Consider the following 20,502-nt stretch of genomic DNA (forward strand, 5'->3'; position numbering starts at 1 on the left):
TGGACGATGGTGGCGCGTGCCTGTAATCCTTGGGAGAGTGAGATCAGGAGGATCACAGTTTGAGGCCAGCCTAGAGAAATACTTCGTGAGACCCCCATTTCCAAAATAACCAGAGCAAAATGGACTGGAAGTGTGGCTCAAGTGGTAGAGCGCCTGTTTTGTAAGCATGAAGCCCTGAGTTCAAGCACATCAAAGACAATATAATCAAAACAAAACAAAACAAAACTGTTTCTTTGGGCTGGAGGAATGGCTCAATCAGTGTCTCCTGAGCAAGCATGAAGCCCTACATTTAAACCCCAGTCCTACAAACAAACACAAAATGAGAGAAAAAAACAAAACAAAACACTTGTTGTTTTCTAAGAAATCGTTTTGATTAGCATTACCTTTATGGGTAAAAATGTTGTATATTTCTTCAACTATTTGCCATTTGTACTTCTTTTGAAAACTACCTGTTCAATTAATTTGCTAATTTTTTCATTGGATTATTTGTTCTTTTTTTTACCCATGGTACTGGGATTTGTTCAGGACTTTGTGCTTCCAGGAAGGTTCTTTACCAAAAGCCACACCCTTAGCCCTTCTTGCTTTTAGTTATTTTTGGGATAAGCTTTTTGCCCAGGCCAGCCCAGAACATGATCCTCCTATTTATGCTTTTAGCTGAGGTGATAGGCATACCCCACTATGCCCAGCTATTGTTTAAGATGGGGTCTTGCTAACTTTTGCTGGGCTGACCTCAAATCACGATCCTCTTGATCTCTGTCTACTAAGATTACAGGTATGAACTACCTACCTGGCCTTGAATTATTTGTTCTTTTGGTGTTTAATTTTTGGAGCTTTTTATATATTCTGGATATTAATCCTTTGTTTGAGGAACAGCTGGCAAAGATTTTCCATTCTGTATGTTGTCTCTTCATTCTGGTAATTGTTTCCTTTGATGTGCAGGTTTTTATTTTGATGAAGTCTCATTTATTAATTCTTGTTTCTATTTCCTGAGCAATTGGAGTCCTTTTCACAAAGTCATTGCCTCCATTTATTCCTTCAAGTGTTTTCTCTGTGTTTTCCTCTAGTAGTTTCAGATTTTCAGGTCTTACCTTAAGTTCTTTGACCTGTTTTGAATTGAGTTTTGTAGAGGGTGAGAGATAGAGATCTAGTTTTAGTCATTTACATGTAGGTATCCCATTTTCCCAACACCATTTGCTGAAGAGGTTTTTTTTTTTTTTTTTTGGTCTTTTCTCATACTAATGTATGTTTTTGGTGTCTTTGTTAAAAATCATGTGGCTGAAGCTATGTGGATTTATTTTTGGGTCTTCTATTCCTTTGGTTACATATCTGATTTGTACCAGTATCCTGTTTTTGTCACACTGGCTGTATAATAAAATTTGAAGTCAGGTATTGTGATATCTGCATCATTGTTTTTACTCTGGATTGCCTTGGCTATTTGGGATCTTTTATGCTTCCATATGAATTTGAGGATTGGTTTTTCTATTTCTGTGAAAACTGTCATTGGAATTTTGATGGGGATTGTATTGGATCTGTAGATTGCTTTTGTTAGTATGGCCATTTTTACATTATTAATTCTGCTGATTCATAAACACGGGAGATCTTTCCATTGTCCCGTGTCTGCAATTTTTTTCTTTTGTGTTTTGTAATTTTCTTTGGAGAGGTCTTTCACTTCCTTAGTTAGGTTTACTTCTAAGGTATTTTTTGGAGGCTACTGTGATTGGATTGTTTTCTTGATTTCTTTCTCAGCATGCTCATTATTGATACATATAAAGGATACTGATCTTTTTGTATGTTGATTTTTGTATCCTGCTACTTGGCTGAAAGTACTCATCAGATCTAAGAATTTTTTGGTGGAGTCTTTAGGATCTTTTAAGTATAGGATCATACCATCTGTAAATACAGATAATTTGACCTCTTCATTTCCTGTTTGTATTCTTTTTATTTCTTTATTGTGCCTTATTGCTCTGGCTAAGAATCCGACACTATATATTGAATAAGACTGAGGAGAGTGTTTATCTTGTTACTGACTTCAGCAAAAATAGTTTTAGTGCTTTACATTAAGTATGACGTTGGCTATAGGTTTATTGTTTTATTGTCATTATTATGAGGAGGTATGTTTCTTCTTTTCCTAGTTTCTTCAGGACTTTTTTTTTTTAGTTATGAAGGGATGCTGAAGTTTATCAAAGGCCTTTCTGAGTCTATTGACAGACAATATTTGTTTAAATAAGCTTCCATGTCTTTATCTCTCTTCTTCTTGGCATTTCATAATTCATTGTTTTCATAATTCATTTATTTATATGCTTGGTAATTTTTTGTAAGTTACTTATGATTTTTTTTTCATTCTTTTTTCTTTTTGATCATTTAATTGGATAATTTTTTTTCTTTTCCTTTTTCGGTTTTTTGAGACAGGGTCTCAGTAGCTCAGGCTGCCCTCAAATTTATGACTTTCTTGCCTCTGCCTCCCAAATGCTGGGATTACAGATATGTGTCAACATACCTAGATGATTGACTAATTTTGAATGACTTGTCTTTGAATTTGCTAATTATTTCTTCTACATGGTTGAGTTTGCAACTGAAACTATTGAATTTTTTTTTAATTTAAAAAATCCAGGTGGCACCTAGCTGTGATCCCAGCTACTTGGGAAACTGAGTTTGGGAGGATCTTGGTTCAAGGCCAGTCCAGGCAACTATTTCAGGAGACCCCCATCTCCAAAATAATCAGAGCAAAATGGACTGGAGGTGTGGCACAAGCTGTAGAATTCCTGCTTTGTGAACACCTGCTTTGCAAGTGTGAAGCCCTGATTCAAACCCCAGTCTCACCAAAAAAAAAAAAAAAAAAAAAAAATCCAGAATTTTTCATGGATTGTATTTTATTATTAAACTTCTCATTTTGTTCATGCACCATTTTCCTAATTTCACTTAATGAATTCGGCGCATTTTCTTGTATCCCGAGTTTCTTTAAGGTGATTATTTTGAATTCCTTTCCAAGCAATTCATAGACTTCCATTTCTTTGGATTCAGTGGCTGAAGCAATATTGGTTTCCTTTGGTGGCACTATGTTTGCTTGACTTTTCATGTCCATGTAGGTTTGTGTTGGTGTTTGTGTATTTGAAGGAGGAAGCACTACGTCTAGTCTTTACAAATTGATTTCAGCAGATTAAGGATTTTCCTGTTAGGTTTTTGGGGATATGTTGCCTCTGTGATCACAATGAATGGAGCTGGAGCTGGGACACATAGTTGTTGCTGTGTCTTTAATGGGATCTGCTGTTGACAGGTCTATTACTAGAGACTCTAAGGGGCATGGATTCTGTCTGCTCTCTGACCCATAGGGCTGGTGCTGAGATGAAAGTGAACTTCAGAGTCCATAGACTGTAGGCCTTTTACTAGGTGTGCACCCAGGTGTGGCTGCTAGGTCTGCAGGAAGGCTCCTGCTGGGTCACTGAGTGGGTCCTTGGGCAGGCAGTACTGCCATGCTCCATGGCTGAGGGGATAGAACCAAGTCACAAGGGCTATTTCAGGATCCACAACCAGAACTGAGGTCAGTAAGCCTGCCCCAGGGACTCAGACAAGTGTCGCTCCCTCTTGGTTCCTCTGCTGCTAGCTGACTACTGCTCAAGGGTCTGGAGCCAAGTCTAAGCCTTTTTAGGACCTGCTGTGGGATAAAGGCTGGCAAGACTGCCCTGGGGACTCAGGCAGGCAGGACTCTCTTTGAGACACTATTCATTGACAGAGCTGATCTCTGACCACTGTTGAGTGAGGGTAGGGTCAAGTTTCAGAGCTCTTTCTATGTACACTGCCAGGACCAACATCAGCAGGCCTACCGCCGAAGGCATGAGTAGGTGTGACCCCTCCTAAGCTTCTGGGGCCCGGGTGGGGCATGGTTCTGGAGCAGGACCAAGGCTAAGGGCATAGCTGCCTATGGGAGGGGGGGGACAGCCATCTCCAGATCTGGAACCTGGAACATGGTTGACTAGTCTTCCGCCTGGATGCAATATTGCTGTCTTAGGTCTTGGGCTGTAACAGAGTTTCACAACCTCCTACCTGTGTCCCAAAGCTCCCACAAAAGCACTTTTGTCCATAAATGGCTGCAAAAGTATTGTTAGAAAGGCCTGTGAGGGAGACAACTCCTATTCTGCTCTTTCTGACATCACTATGCTATTAGTTTTATTTTTGGAAGTTTTAAATATGGTTAAAAGATAAATGCCAAATTGATGACATGCAAGCTGTGGTAGTTTGTACTGTGTTAATTTGGTTCAAGTATAATTTTTTTTGGCAGTACTGGGATTTGAACTCAAGGCCTCACACTTACTGGGCAGGCGTTCTCTTACTTGAGCCACTCTGTGAGTCCTTAAACTAGAATTCGGTGTACCATAATCTTTTCTCCTGCATGGGTTTGGGTCAAAGGTGGCCCAAATGGAAATTTATACAATATCTGGAAGGTAGAATTTAAGCAAAACCATCACTCTGTGAAGGTTGTCATGTTTAGATACAAGAGTAGACTGCAGAGAGACCACTGGGTTCCAATTTTTCTCACTCCTCTTCCCTGTGCCCAGTCCTTCCTTCCCTACTGTTGACAAAGACAGACCCTGGGCCTACCACCTGATGTTTAGCGGTACACTCTCAAAGGCAATTTCCATAGACATTTGGCATTTGGTATTTATTTTGGTATTTGTAATCAAAGGAACTACAACTAATACTCTCAGGCAGTGTTAATTATAGGTCCCTTATTTCTTCATGTTTGTAAGTAAGATATAGATTTTTCCATGTTCCAAATTAGCTTTTCAAGGATGTATATTTACTTAACAACCTTGGAAGATAGTGGTAGTGGCTTCCTCTGGTGAACAGGACATGCACGCTCTATTGCCCATTATAAAACGTTTGGTCTCCTAAATTCTTTCCTATAATGTTGTGTAGACATTATTTGGCCTTCTTCACATCATTCTGTGAGAACTGGGGCTCAGGAAATGTAAAAATGATGATAGTTTGGCTATTGCTATTGCGATAAGTAATAACTATTCTTTGTGTCTAACCCAAGAGACATGGAGGCTAACTTTGGAGCCTGTATTTTCAGGTGAAATCTCAGACCTTTCACTGTCCTTGAAAATCAGAACATTTTTAACTGCTGTAATTTAGGCTGGTATAAGTACTGTTCATTGGGATTTTCAAGTATTGTTTTAATACACAATTGAATGTGTTAGGTTTTAAGGACTTTATTTTATCAGTATAGTATAATAATGACTTTACATGTACAAATATCTTTCTCATTTGTAGTATACATATGAATTGCTTAGGATGCTTTGATTGCAGTAACAGAAACAAAACTCTAGTTTATGCAAAAAGGAGAAATTATTTATTTTGGTGGGACTGGAGTCTGAACTCAGGGCTTTGTGCTTGCAAAGCAGGTACTCTACCACTTGAGCCACACCTCCAATCCTTTTTGTTTTGGTGATTTTGGAGATGGGGTCTTGTGAACTATTTGCCTGGGCTGACCTCAAACTGTGATCCTCTTGATCTCAGTCTCCCAAATAGCTAGGATTATAGGCATAAGCCACTATCGCCAGCCTAAAAAGTATTACAAAATTACAAGGGTACCTTAACAAAGCCAAAAATGACAATTAAATCCAGCAAACATGGTGGCCAGTAATTGAAATCAAATCTTGCTGGCTTAAGCAAAAGCAGGAGTGTATAATTAGAATACAAAGATACTTTACTAAGCCAAGGGCAAGGATGATATCCATTCTTCAAGAAAGTTTGGAATGAGAGGAGGGAGCACTGTTAGCCAGAAATCATATGCTTCATTGCTCTCTCACTGTGGATTTGCTGCTTTTTCTTCCTAAACTACATGGTAAGACATGGCAACCCATGGCTCCCCTGTTTATAGTTCATCAATTCCAGGGACCAATCAGACCAACGCTAGAATCTCTCATCTCCAGCTCCAAATTCCTAGGTAAGTCTTAGGACTTTGCCAAAATTAGTGACAACCTCCTTCTCTGGGATATGCACAAGACAATAGTTTCAGGACGCCAAGAGATGGAGGCCAGATGAAAATTTTTATTTTTAGTGTTTCTTACAGAAGTGGAGCAGACATAGCTAACTTAGATTTAAGGGCGGATAGAAGAGATGTGCTCAGAACCCATAGCACACTGTGGAAATGGCCCAGGTATTTCCTGGGTCAGAAATGATAGGCCTGGATAATGTTATTGTCCTGTTTGAGACAAATTCTTTGCATTTGTTGTAGTAAGTATAATTTATCTTCTTGGGAAAGTATGAACAGGTCTTGGTATGAGACATTAAACACAAAAGGTAATATTATGCTTTGTTAATCTTTTTCCCTGAGAAAGAAAAATGGGATTAATCACATAGAGAGTGTGTAGGAAAAAGGAAAACAGAAAAGATTACATGGTATGTGTCAAAAATCCCTAGAACTATAAATAAAAACTTGACCAACGGTCTCTCAGACTTGACAGGAACTCTGACTTGAATCAGGTGCTTCTGAAACAGTTTAATAATAATAGGGTGAGGGTTGGCAGACCATTCTGAGAAATAAATACAAGAAAGGAGAAAGAAAATTATTTTTTGGATTCTTCAGTGTTCTGGGCTCCCCTATAAAAGAAAATGTTTATTGCTTACTAAAAGCTAGACACGATAAGATTTGAAAGATAGGTGATTTATGCATTTTAAATTTATAAAAGTCAATAGAGGTACTCACCCTATTCACCTTACTTACTCACCCTATTCACACTGAAATAACATTGAAAGGTCCAGAGGTGAGGCACTAGTGATAGAGCGCTTGCCTAGTAAGCATAAGGACCTGAGTTCAACCCCAAGTACTGCTGAATAAATAAGTAAATAAAATAAAATAGAAAATATCCAAAATATAAGGAAATACTGTGGATGTTTTATTGAAAACTATATTCATGTTTACAGTATTTTTCCTGTATGTTGAAAATACATTCCCCTTTATTTATTTGATGATATACAAGGAGTTAAGCTTAATGCTATGATACTACAATAGTTCTTCCCATAATTTTGTTTCTAGAAGTAAGGCTCAGCAGGGCAGTAGGACCATAAGCAATATTAGCATGTTAAGAGACTCAGAAGTTGGTAATTCAGTTTTAACTTTACCTGATATTTCAGTGTATACAAGATTTCAAAAGAAAAAATCATTCAGTATTATTTTGAAGGTTTTGTATTTCAACCTCTCTGTTTCTTCGTGAAAATATTTCCTTAACGCTGTCATTTTTTTGATCATCATAAAGTGTCATATTCATTACATTTTCAGTACATTCATCTAATGAAATGGTTGACAAGTATGAAAATACTTTTTCCATTAGAGGTTCCCCGAGAATTGACTTTGGAGAATTCTTTTTTGCTAGAGAGTCATCAGAAAACCACTCATCAGCTGCTTCTATACTTTGGCTATAATAAGAGTCAGATGGTAATGTTGATAAGCTCAATGTAATGCTGCTGCCGTTTGTTGCTGAGCTAGTCTCTGAGGGGTCACAGATGACATTTTTTGATGCAAGGTGGAATTCATCTTTAGAGTGATCTTTAATTGCTGCAAAAAATTAGATTTATTATGAATATTACATATTGATGAGTCAAATCTTAATTATAAGAACAATGTTTCTTTTTAAAATTCAGACTCTTTTAGAAGTATTATGGATAGGATAATGCCATAAGGGAAAATTCTGAGTTGCTATCATCATCTGAACAATGTTAAATACATAATTATAACACTTTCATGATAATCCAGCACAGAAAAGTCTATTCTAAATAAAATCAACCTGCTTTGACAGAAAACAGATTGTAGGCTAGAAACCTCAGTTCAGTAAAGTCCCTTAAAATTAAAAGAACAGACAGTTTCTTAATATAGCTATGTAAGTATAGCTAAATATTGCCTTATTTAAAATATATAAACTTCCTTGAGCAGATTACAAAATATTTGGTCCACAGTAATTGTAACATACATTTCTGTAGAGTCTTCCAATTTGCAAAGCATTAACATATTTTCATAGCTCACTTATCTGCTCAATAATTCTGCAAGGTAGTTATTAGCACCACTTCACAAAGTAGGAAACTGAAAAGTAGGTAAATGACCCATCACAGATCAGATACAGGACTGGAGGTGTGGCTTAAGTGGTAGAGTACCTACACGGTAAGCACAAGGTCCTGAGTTCAAACCCCAGTAAAACAGTGACAACAACAATGAACAACAAATCAGATACAAAATGTCTTTCAATCTATACACTCTAAGTCTCATGCTTATTATATACATTATTTAGACTGCATATTAGATATTAAAGAGAAAATATCACATAATTCCTAAAATACCTACATGCTAACTTTTTGATATTTTATGCATTAATTTTTAAAGTTTAAAATACTTTATTTTATATTCAGCATTTCTAAAAGTATGTTTTGAGATACTAAAATATAACATACAGTATCTACAGGGTTATAAGAACCTCATGTTTTTTGCTTTTGTTCCCCCTCCCTGCCCTGCCCCATTCATTTTGGCTATCCAGCATTACTATATGACATTTACTATGACACCTTTGGGTTCAAATAGCAGACAAAAATTAAATTTTCACATTTTAAGATATGGCATTGCAAGTTTTAAAAATTATATGCTGATTCACATGCTAATAAATTAACATTTCTCTTGAATTTTCTTGGCATTTAAAGTACTTAAATAACATTTAGGATAGCCTCTTGATTCTTTAAGATGCGAATTGCTATACTTTAAGACTTCTAACAAATTGTTGAGAATAAGTACCTTTCATATGTGCTGCTTCCTTTTTTCTTTGTTCCTCCTATATAAAAAGTTATTTATATTTAAGATGAAATAGTTTATATAATTCTTGTAATATTTTTTATCTATAATTTATGTAAAAGCAGTCAATGGTAACATTATAATTTTTTTGACAATATTGGGGTTTGAGCTCAGGACCTTGCACTTACTGAGCAGGAGTTCTACTACTTGAGTCACACCCTCAGCCCTTTTTGCCTTTAGTCATTTTTCAAATAGGTTCTTGCTTTTATGCCCAGGCAGGTAAGCCTATCCATGCTTTTTGTGTAACTGGGATGACAGCCACATGCCACCCAACTTATTGGTTGAGGTGGGGGTCTTGCTAAGTTTTGCCCTGACTGGTCTCAAACTGTGATCCTCCCAATTTCTGCCTCCCAAGTAGCTAGGATTATAGACATGAGCCACTGCACCTAGCAACGTTGCAAATTTTTGACAGAAAAATTTTTTTTTCTGAAATATGACTTTTTTTTTCCTTTGGCAGTACTGGTGTTTGAACTCAGGGCCTCATGCTTGCTAGGCAAGCACTCTACCACTTGAGCCATCCCCCAGCCTTGCATGCAATATGACTTTCTTTTACCAAAATAGACTGACAGAAAAGAACAGCTGTTGGGCTGGCAGAGTAGTTCAAGTGGTAAAGCACCTGCCTGGCAAACCAAAAAACTGTTTACTGTCATTTGAAAAGAATTTGGATTGTACTAAAGGAAATGCAAATTAAAACCACGCTAAGATTCCACCTCACCTCTGTTAGAACAGCCATCATTAGCAACACCACTAACATCAGGTGTTGGCGAGGATGCGGGGAAAAAGGAACCCTCTTACACTGTTGGTGGGAATGTAGACTAGTACAACCACTCTGGAAAAAAATTTGGAGGCTACTTAAAAAGCTAGACATCGATCTACCATTTGATCCAGCAATACCACTCTTGGGGATATACCCAAAAGACCGTGACACAGGTTACTCCAGAGGCACCTGCACATCCATGTTTACTGCAGCACTATTCACAATAGCCAAGTTATGGAAACAGCCAAGATGCCCCACCACTGACGAATGGATTAAGAAAATGTGGTATCCATACACAATGGAATTTTATGCAGCCATGAAGAAGAACGAAATGTTATCATTTGCTGGTAAATGGATGGAATTGGAGAACATCATTCTGAGTGAGGTTAGCCTGGCCCAAAAGACCAAAAATCGTATGTTCTCCCTCATATGTGGACATTAGATCAAGGGCAAACACAACAATGGGATTGGACTTTGAGCACATGATAAAAGCGAGAGCACACAAGGGAGGGGTGAGGATAGGTAAGACACCTAAAAAATTAGCTAGCATTTGCTGCCCTCAACGCAGAGAAACTAAAGCAGATACCTTAAAAGCAACTGAGGCCAATAGGAAAAGGGGACCAGGAACTAGAGAAAAGATTAGATCAAGAAGAATTAACATAGAAGATAACACACATGCACAGGCAATTAATGTGAGTCAATTCCCTGTGTAGCTATCCTTATCTCAACTAGCAAAAACCCTTGTTCCTTCCTGTTATTGCTTATACTCTCTCTTCAACAAAATTAAAGATAAGAGCAAAATAGTTTCTGCTGGGTATCGAGGGGGTGGGGGGCAGAAGAAGGGGGTGGAGTGGGTGGTAAGGGAGGGGGTGGGGGGCAGGGGGGAGAAATGACCCAAGCATTGTATGAACATATGAATAATAAAAAAACAAAAATTAAAAAAAAAAGAATTTGGATTGCACTGAGAAAGGAATAAAAGTGTGAAAAGTGGTTCAAACAAAATTACTTTTTCATCCTAACTTAGTCAGAACTAGAGAGGGCTAAAAAGTCTAATTAGAATCCCTAGACTTACTAATTTAACTAACTGACTGACTGCAACAAGAGTGAATTCTGGCTGAAGGCCTTCATAAAAATGGAAATATTCTGTTAAAGTAAATAAAAGATTGCTTTAAGAATGCATTCCACGTGTATTCTGGGAAGTGCAGTGGTTCTCAAACTTGAGAGTATCAGAATCACCTGGTGTGCTTGTTAAAGTGCTGGTTCAAGGCCATGCTATCAGACCCTACTGAGACAGATTTTCTGAGAGAGGGGGCTTGGGAGTATGCAAGAGATTAATTCCAGTTTTCCTTAGACCACTCAATAAACAATGGTCAGGTACATGGGCTGTTTGGGACCTAGAAAGTGAAAATGATGATAATGGAGAAAAAATGTTGATACTATGTGCTGATCTACATTGTCCTGCCACACAAACGGTCTTATTTCATAAGCATGCATGCATTCCAACATATGAGCATTCTGTCACTTTCACCTTTTATTAATAAATGCCAGTATGGCTTCCTGAATTTACCTTGCTTGGATTTAGGACCAATTTATTTTGTAACTCCTATATAAATTACCTTAGAATATTACTTCTCAGGTTTTAATGTATCTTTGAATTACCTTGGGAGTATGTTAAAATGCAGATTCTCACTCAGTACTTTTGGGATGGGGTCTGAGATTCTGCATTTTTAACAGGCTTCCCTACATGATGTTTCTGGTCTGGGAACCAGAATTTGGCTCTAGACTGATTATAATTGTACCTTAGCTAAGGGAATGACAAAACAGCACTTTTTTTTTTTTTTGGTGGGATGGGTTGAACTGAGGGTTTTATGCTTGCAAAGCAGGTGTTCTACTTCTTGAGTCATTCCTCCAGTCCATTTTGCTCTAGTTATTTTGGAGATGGGGTCTTGTGAACTATTTGCCTGGGCTGGCCTTGAATGATAATCCTCCTGATTTCAGCCTCCTAAGTAGCTAGGATTACAGGCATGAGCCAAGGGTGCCTGGCTAACATGGGCACTCTTATATACTGTAATGAATAAATAGGCAGAAATTTAATAAATTCACTTTTACAGATATATGATGCAAAGTAAATAATTTTGGGTTCTGTGTCAATACTGAGTTACCAGAATGTTCATCCAACAAGTTTAGCATTTTTAAAACTTAGAATTAAAACTTCCAAGAATAAGGAAATAGTTATATGCATTATGATACATAGATATTAGTATAATAGTTTAAAAATGATGCTATGTATCAGTAAGAACTGAAGAATTGTGGGAAAAAAATTTTTTGGCAGTACTGAAGTTTGAACTTGGGGCTTTGCTAGGCAGGTGCTCTACCACTTTGTAGATAGGGTCTCAGTTTTTGTCTAGGTTGGCCTGGACCATGATCTTCCTATTTTAAGTTTCACACTGTTCCTGGGATGATAGGCATGTACCACTGCCCCAGCTGGTACATGCTGAGATGGTGTCTTGCTAACTTTTTTTTTTTGGCCAGGGCTGGCTTCTACCACAACCCTCCTGGCCTCAGCCTCCCAAGTAGCCAGGATTACAGGTATGAGCCACAGGCACCTGACTCAGAGGAATAATCTTAAAAAAGTGAGTATCTACTGATTAAATTTGGGAAAATTTGAGAATCAAAATAATGACAGTAATGGATTATAATGTGCTGAATAAAGTAGAAATCTGTGAGTCCATAGGTACAATAAACAAGGGAAAAGGGAGATCCTCTTCCTTACAGTAGAACGTGAAATGACATTTGTGGATGTGAGTGGTAGATGTGGAAATCATCATTTCGCTATAGATTAGTAAAAATTGGCTCTGGCAAGAATAATAGCTAAAAGGTAAAACTTGCAATGTTATTTGCATGGTTTCAGAGTATCTCCAAACAGCCTGCTTATTAATTACGAGAGTAAATACAGGAATAACACGGCAGGGCAAACCCAACACTATCTTGATTATGTGATCAGACTAAAATAATTAATTAAGGATAAACATGGTATGCTTGTTGATGTAATAAACTGAATTTGGTCACAAGGAAAAACCAAAGTGAGGAGCAACCTATTATTCATGAGATAAATTGACTTGTATTCTAAAAAAAAAAAAAAAAATCAAAAGGCCAGTATCATGAAAAAAGAAGAATGGTTAAGGAACTGTCCCAGATTTAAAAGACTGAAGAGAGGAAACAATTAAATCAAATGTGAATCTGGACTTGATCCTGTACTAAAGGAAAGAAAACTATATAAAGGAATAATATAAAAAACATTATTATAATAACAGAAAAAATGAAATATGGTTGCAGATTATATGAAAATATTGTATCAATTTTTAATTTGAAAACTATAGTGTAGTAACTTAAGAGTATATCTTCATCCTTAGGATAGGCACTGAAGTATTAAGGAAAATAATATGCAACTAATATTAATTCTTAAATGATATTAAATCAAATTCAATTAAATCAAATTCTAAAAAGGGAAAGACAACTTCCCATCTCATTTTATGAGTCTAACACTACTCTGATACCAAAACTGGATAAGGACACAATAAAGAAAAACTATAGACCAATAATCCTCATGAATTGAATGCAATTATTATCCAGTGACATTCTTCACAGAAACAGAAGAAAACACCCCTAAAATCTGAATGGGACCTTAAAGGATTCTGAGTAGCAAAGTACTCCTGAGTAGAAAGAATAAAACTGGAGGCATTACAATACCTGACTTCCAAACATTCTCAAAGTGATAGTAACCCACACCACATGGTACTGGCATAAAAACAGATATATAGACAATTAGATGCCAATAGAGAGCCTCAAAACAAGTCCATGTATTTTCAGCCAATTGATTTTTGACAAAGGCAACAAGAACCTACATTGGAGAAATGACAATCTCTTCAATAAATTGTGCTGGAAAAATTGGTTATCTCTTTGTAGAAGAAATTCTCACCATGTAAAAAAAATAACTCAAAATGGATCAAACATTTAAAATTAAGACCTCAAACTACTAGAGACAATGCTTCAGGACATTAGTCTGGTCAAAGATTTATTGGATATGACCTCAAATGTATAGGCAACAAAATCCAAAAATTGACAAATGGGATTATATTAAACTAAAAAGTTTCTTACAGAAAAGGAAACAATCAACAGACAACCTACAGAATGGAAGAAAATATTTGCAAACTGTTAATCTGATTGGGGTTAATTTCCAGAATAGAAAAGAAACTCAAAAACTCAATAGCAATCCCTCCAAGTAATTTGACTAAAAACGGCAAGTGCACACAGACACACACACACACACACACACACACACACACATATGTATGTATGTATAAATGTGTGTGTATATATGTACACACACACACACACATATATAGTCAACAAGCATTTGAAAAAATTCTCAACATAACTAATAAATCAAATAAAGGATATACAAGAAGAAAAGGAGGAAGTCAAATTATCTGTTTGCAGATGAAGTGATTTTACATTTAGAAAATGTAAATCAAAACCATCGTGAAATATTTCATACCAGTTTAATAATGGTTAATATAAAAAGGATACACACACACAAATGCTGGTGAGGATCCAGAGAAATGAGGACTCTCATACTGTTAGTGGGAAAGCAAATTAGTACAGCCATTATGAAAAACAATATGGTGGTTCCTTAAAAAGCTAGAAGTAAAACTAATCATTTGATCCATCAGTTCCACCACTGGGTATATATATTCAAAGAAATGGAATTAAAGGAATTGAAGTCAAAGAGATATCTGCACTCGTATATTTATTGCAGCTGTAGTCACAATAGCCAAAACATTGAATCAACGTAAGTGCCCATCAATGGATGAATGGGTAAATAAAATGTGATACATGGTATAATACACACACACACAAAATGGAACATTACAACATTCTTCAGCCATAAAAATGAATTTCTACCATTTTCAGCAATGTGAATGAAACTGAAGGACATTATGTTAAATGAAATAAGTTAGGCACAGGAATACAAATGCCATATGTTTCACTTGAGCATGGAACTTCTCAAAGAAGTAGAGCATAGAACAGTTGATTTCCAGAGCCTGGGAAGGGTGTGGGAGGAGGGTGTTATGGAAAGAAGATGGTTAAGGGGTTCAGAGGTGCAATTAGATAGGAAGAATAACTTTTTTTGTTGTTCTTTTGAGACAGGTCTCACAGGTAGCTTAGGCTGGCCCGGAACTCATTATGTAGCCCAGGCTTGTCTTGAAGTTGTGATCCTCCTGTCTCAGCCTCTTTGGTGCTAGGATTACAGGTGTGTCAACATTCCCAGTGGAAGAAAAACTTCTAATGTTTATAGCACACTAGGACAACTATGGTTGACAATAATTAATTGAATTTTTAAAATCGATAGTATGATGATTTTGAATGTTCCCAACACAAAGAAATCACAAGTGTCTAATATGACAGACATGCAATAGGCTCATCGTACACATTGAACACATATATTGAAATGTCACAGTGTCCCCTATAAATATGCACTATTGCTATTGTCGATTAAAAATAAAATATATTTAAATTTTTTGGGAAAAGTAGAAATGCAGAGAACACTTTCCAAACATTTTGTGACTTGAATAATTGTGATGTAAAAATCTAATAAAGGTATTATAAAAGGAAATTATAGAACAATATCCCATAGGAACATAGTTGCAAAAGGAAAATCAAATCCAGTAGGGTTTATGCCAGAAATGCAGGCTGTTTAACTTTTGAAATTCAATATAATTAACATTTAAAAATAAAAGTGAAAATCAACACAAACATTTCAACAGATGCACAAAAGCACTTCACGGAATTCCATACACTGTTGTGATTTAAAAACAACCAAACAAAAAAGTTAAGAATAGAAAGGAACTTCTTCAACCTGACAATATCCATCTACAAAAACTGTAATGCTAACTTCCTGTTTTAATGTGAAAAACTAAATGTGCTTTCTCTAAGATCAAGAAAAAAACAGGGATACATGTGTTTTTATCATATTTATTCATTATTGTGCTGGAGGTTCTAGCCAATGTAATAAGATGAGAAAATAAAAGGATGAAGATCAGAAAGGAATAAAAACTGATTTTTTTTCATAAATGATACGATTGTGTATGAAGAAAAGTCCTTAGAGTCCACAAAAGAACTGCCAGAAGTGACATATTTATCAAGGTTACAAAACACAGTTCAATATAAACAGCAGTCATTGTACTGCTGGCAAAGGTCTCTAAATTAACCTATAAACTAAATGTGATTTATGTCAAAATCCAAGAAGCTTTTCTTTGTTCCTACAGGTAAACTTATCTCAAAATTTATGTGGACTGGCAAAGGAACAAGAAATATTAAAGATAATATTGAGAAAGAGTAAAATTGAAGGAATCATTTTATTTGACTTTTAGACTTACCATGTAATTACAGTGTGGTATTGACAGAGGGATAGACACAAATCAACAGAACAGATAGCCACTCCAGAAATACACACAAACACCCCTAACAGATTTTTTTTTTTGGTAGGACTGGGGTCAGAACTCAAGTCAATTTGGACCACCATCCTCCTATTCCTTCCCTGTAAAGCTGGGATGACAGGTGTGTACTACTGTACCAAACTACTAGTTGAGATGGGGGTCTCATAAAATTTTGCCCAGACTGTCCTCAAACCATGATTCTCCTGATGTCTGCTTCCCAAAAGGCTATGATTACATGCTTGAGCCAGCATCCTTGGCAACTTTATATATTTTAAATGGCAAATTGTATAGTTATAAAACAAAATACATGTGCCTAGGTACTTTTCATGAAGAGATTTACTTGGCTCATGATTCTGGTGGCTGAAAAATCCAAACAGCATAGTGCTACCATAAGGTTGTATCACAGTAGTGGAGAAATGGAAAGGGAGCCATACATGCAGAAAGGGTCCCTGTGCCAGCAAGAGGCCAGGGCGGGGCTGGGCTCATTCTTTTATAAAAATGCTCTCTCCCGGGAACTAATCTATTTCCGTGAGCCCAGCCCACTCTCTTCAGACACCATTTACCCTTTAAGGAGGGTGGAGCTCCCATGACCTAATCGCCTTCTATTCGGCCCACCTTTTAAAGATTCTGCCACCTCAACACTGACACACTAAATGGAGCTTTGGGGGACAAGCCACATTCAAATAATGTCAGTATGTGAATTGTATAAAATAAAGCTATTATATATAATATACATACTACATATGTATTATATATAAAACAAGGAAATCTAAAAATAAAAGTTTTAAAACATAGAACATAAAAAGCAAATCCTCATGACCTAATGGTAGGCTAAGAGCTCTTGAGCATGATAACAAAAGCATGATCTAAGAAGGAAAACTGGATAAATTAGACTTAGCCAATATTGAAATTTTTGTTTTGCAAAATTCTCTGTTGCAGATGAAAATAAAAGTCTGTAAATGTGAGGGAAAAAAACCTAAAAATCACATACCTAACAAAGGGCTGTATCTATAATGTATAAAGAATTCTAAATTCAATGGTAAGAAAGCAACCAAATTAGAAAATGTATAAGAAATTGAAGCAGACACTTCATTGAAGAAGGTATATAGATAGCAAATAAAAATATGAAAAGATAGGCAAAATCATTACCCATTAGGGAAAATGCAAATTAAAAATCACTGCACATATTTTAGAATGGCTAAAATAAAATATATTGATGATATCATATGCTGGTGAGCTGTGAATCTTGTCCTGATGTTGAGGTCTACTGACTGATCATGGAGATGGTGCTTGCCTAACATGGTACTCAGTTCTCAGTGGTACTTGCCTAACATGCACAAGATCCCCAGCACTGCCAAAAAAAAAAAAAAGACAATGAAGTCTGCCACATCAATGAACTCTTCTTTTCATGAAAGATTTCTCTGTAGCATGTGATGTTGTTTGATAGAATTTTCTCACATGGAACTTTTTCCAAAATTGGAATCAGTCCTCTCAAACCCTGCAGCTACTTTGTCAACTAAGTTTATGTAATATTCTAAATCCTTTGCTGACATTTCCACAATGTTCACACCATTTTTAAAAAATTAGTGTATACTAATCGCATAAAGGGGTTTCATTACAATATGTCCACAGCTTCTTCACCAGAGTAAATCCCATCATAACACTCTCTTTGATAACTCATTAAAGTTTATCCTGAGATGACATCACTAATCATCTCATTATCTTCAGGTTCCACCCGTAAGTCTAGCTCTCTTGCTATTTGCACTGCATTTGCAGTTATTTCTTCCACCTGTCCTGAACCCCTCAAAGTCACTCATGAAGGCTTGGATCAATGTGTCCCAACTCTTATTAATGTTAATATTTTGAGCTCCATTCATGATCCAGGAATGTTCTTCATGGCATTGTGGACAGTAAGTCCTTTTCAGAAGGTTTTCTACTTATTTTGCCCAGATTCATCAGAGAAATCATTACTTATGGCAACAATAGCCTTGTTTTTTTTTTAAATTTATTTTTGGTTTTGGCGGTACTGGGGTTTTAACTCAGGACCTCACACTTATTAGGCAGGCACTCTACTACTTGATACATATTCCTAATCTCTTTTTTCTTTTGTTATTTTTTGAATAGGATCTCACTTTTTTATGCCCAGGCCAGCCTGAACTACCATTTACACTTCCTGCATATCAGAGATGACAGGCACTTGCCACACGCTCAGGTTTTTAATTGGTAGAGGTGAGGTCTCAGGAACTTTTTGCCTGGGGCCCAACTGTATTTCTCAAATAATAAAATTTGAAAATTGAAATTACTCCTTGATCTATAGACTACAGAATGGATGTTATGTTAGCAGTCCAGGAAAACAACTTTAATCTGTACATCACCATTTAGGATTCTTGGGTAACTAGGTACATGGTCAATAGCAGAAATATTTTGAGAAGAATCTTTTTTTTTGAGCAGTAGGTCTCAACAGTGGGTTTAAAATATTTGGTTAATGTATTCAAATATGCAGTAAACCATGTTATAAATAGATGTGCTATCATTGAGACTTTGCTGTTCCATATATTGGATGTAGGTCAAGTAGATACAGTGTAAATTTTGTTCATCAAAACACACAGTAAAAATATTGCAAAGAAAAATCCAGGAAACCCAGGGAGGAGATGACTGTTCCGTGCACATCCCCATCTTCCCAGAGTCAAGACTCAGAAGAAAAGGGTGCTGACTTCTGTTATACAATGTGCTTTGTGTAAATAAATGTTTACAATTTTATACTGAAGATGGAGTAAGCATTAGACCTTCCCACTGTATATTTTTTACTTTTATAGGTTTTAAAACTATGATCCTTTATATATGTGTTTTAGAGGAGCTATAAGTTTTATGGCAAATAGTTGGTATTGTTAACTTTTTATGGTCATCAATAGTACATAAAATGCTTTTAATACCCTTACTCTTCTACTTCCCTTAACTCTGGTATATACCAAAAAGAAATCTCTATTTTCATTATTTTATCATTATAAAAATAATGAAAATATTTTGCTAGTATGGAAAAAAACCAGGAAATTGATGAAGGTATTAAAACGAACATAACTGAAAAGATATTAGGTTTCCAAATAAACAACTCTTTCAAAATTTTATAATAAAAAGATAACCTATTAGAAGAAAAGGTAAAAGATAATATGTATTTTACATAGGAGGAAACAACAATAGCCAATGAACTTTAGAAAAGACAATCACCTCATTTATTGGCAAAAAAATAGAAATTAAACTACATGGATGCCAGGCATGGTGGCATACCCTGTACAAACCAAACCAAACCAAAAACACTACAGTGAGATCTCAAGAGAATGAGAAGAAAATCCACAGACTGGGAAAAAAATATTTGCAAATGACATTATCTGATAAAGGGCTATTATCCAAAGTACACAAAAACTTCCTAAAATTCAACAATAAGAAAATAACTTGAATGCTGGTGGAGTGGCTCAAGTGGTAAGAGTGCCTGGTTAGCAAGTTCAAACCCCAGTGCTTCCAAAAAAAGAAAATAACTTGATTAAAAATAACCAAAGCACCTGAATAGATGCCTCATTGAAGAAGATCCACAGATGGAAAATAAGCACATGAAAAGATGCTCAGTATCACATATCATTAGGGATCAATCACAACTTAAAATAGGATCCTACTATACATCTTTTAGAATGGTGAATATCGAAAACACTGACAACACCAAATGTGGCAAGGTGTGGAGTGAGCATCAATAACTCCCACTTTGCTGGTGGGAGTACAAACTGATAAAGCCACTTTAGAAGTATTTGGCAGTTTCTTATAAAACTACACACACAATATGATGTAGTAATCGTGTTCTTTGGTATTTTTCCCTAATGAGTTAAAAACTTGTCTACACAAAAACCTTCACATAGATTTTTTTAGGTGGGTGTGGTACTTGGGTTCAGGGTTTGAACTTAGGGCCTTGGGCATCTAGGCAGGTGCTCCACCACTTGCACCACACCCCCTAGCCCACACAGATGCTATAGCAGCTTTATTAATAATTTCCCAAACATTAAGCAATCAAGATGTCCTTCCATAGGTGAATGGATACACTGTGGTATGTAAATAGAATGTTCAGTGCTAAAAAGAAATGGGTTATCAAGCCATGAAAAGACATTTCACTAGCATATCATTAAGTGAAAAAAGTTAATCTGAAAAGCCTACATACTATATGATCCTAACTGCAGTGAGCCCACATTATTCATGGATTTATTATGTGAAGCTTTGATCAAATGAAGACAAAAATAAATAAATAAAAAGAAATCTGAAAAACAGAATCTTAAACTCACACATGCATTCTGCAGCTCATTTAATGAGATGCTCTCTGTCAGTCCCAAGTTATTGTCAGTGGTGTTTAAATCATTTTGTGGTCTGCT

The 20,502-nt window shown here is 36.2% G+C and overlaps 1 protein-coding gene across 1 annotated transcript in view; it reads right to left on the bottom strand.

Moving 5' to 3' along the window:
- Positions 1-5,228: 5,228 nt before the first annotated feature.
- Positions 5,229-20,502, bottom strand: part of C7H1orf185 (chromosome 7 C1orf185 homolog) — a 38,022-nt gene continuing 22,748 nt past the window's right edge. Inside the window, exons 4-5 of the mRNA XM_074079611.1 lie at positions 8,780-8,816; positions 5,229-7,558 (exon numbers count right to left, since the gene is read on the bottom strand). Coding sequence (XP_073935712.1) covers positions 7,164-7,558; positions 8,780-8,816 — 432 coding nt within the window. The 3' untranslated portion in view covers positions 5,229-7,163. The remainder of the gene's footprint in view (positions 7,559-8,779; positions 8,817-20,502) is intronic.

Source organism: Castor canadensis, chromosome 7, assembly GCF_047511655.1.
Source record: "Castor canadensis chromosome 7, mCasCan1.hap1v2, whole genome shotgun sequence".
In the NCBI taxonomy this organism is placed as follows: Eukaryota; Metazoa; Chordata; class Mammalia; order Rodentia; family Castoridae; genus Castor; species Castor canadensis.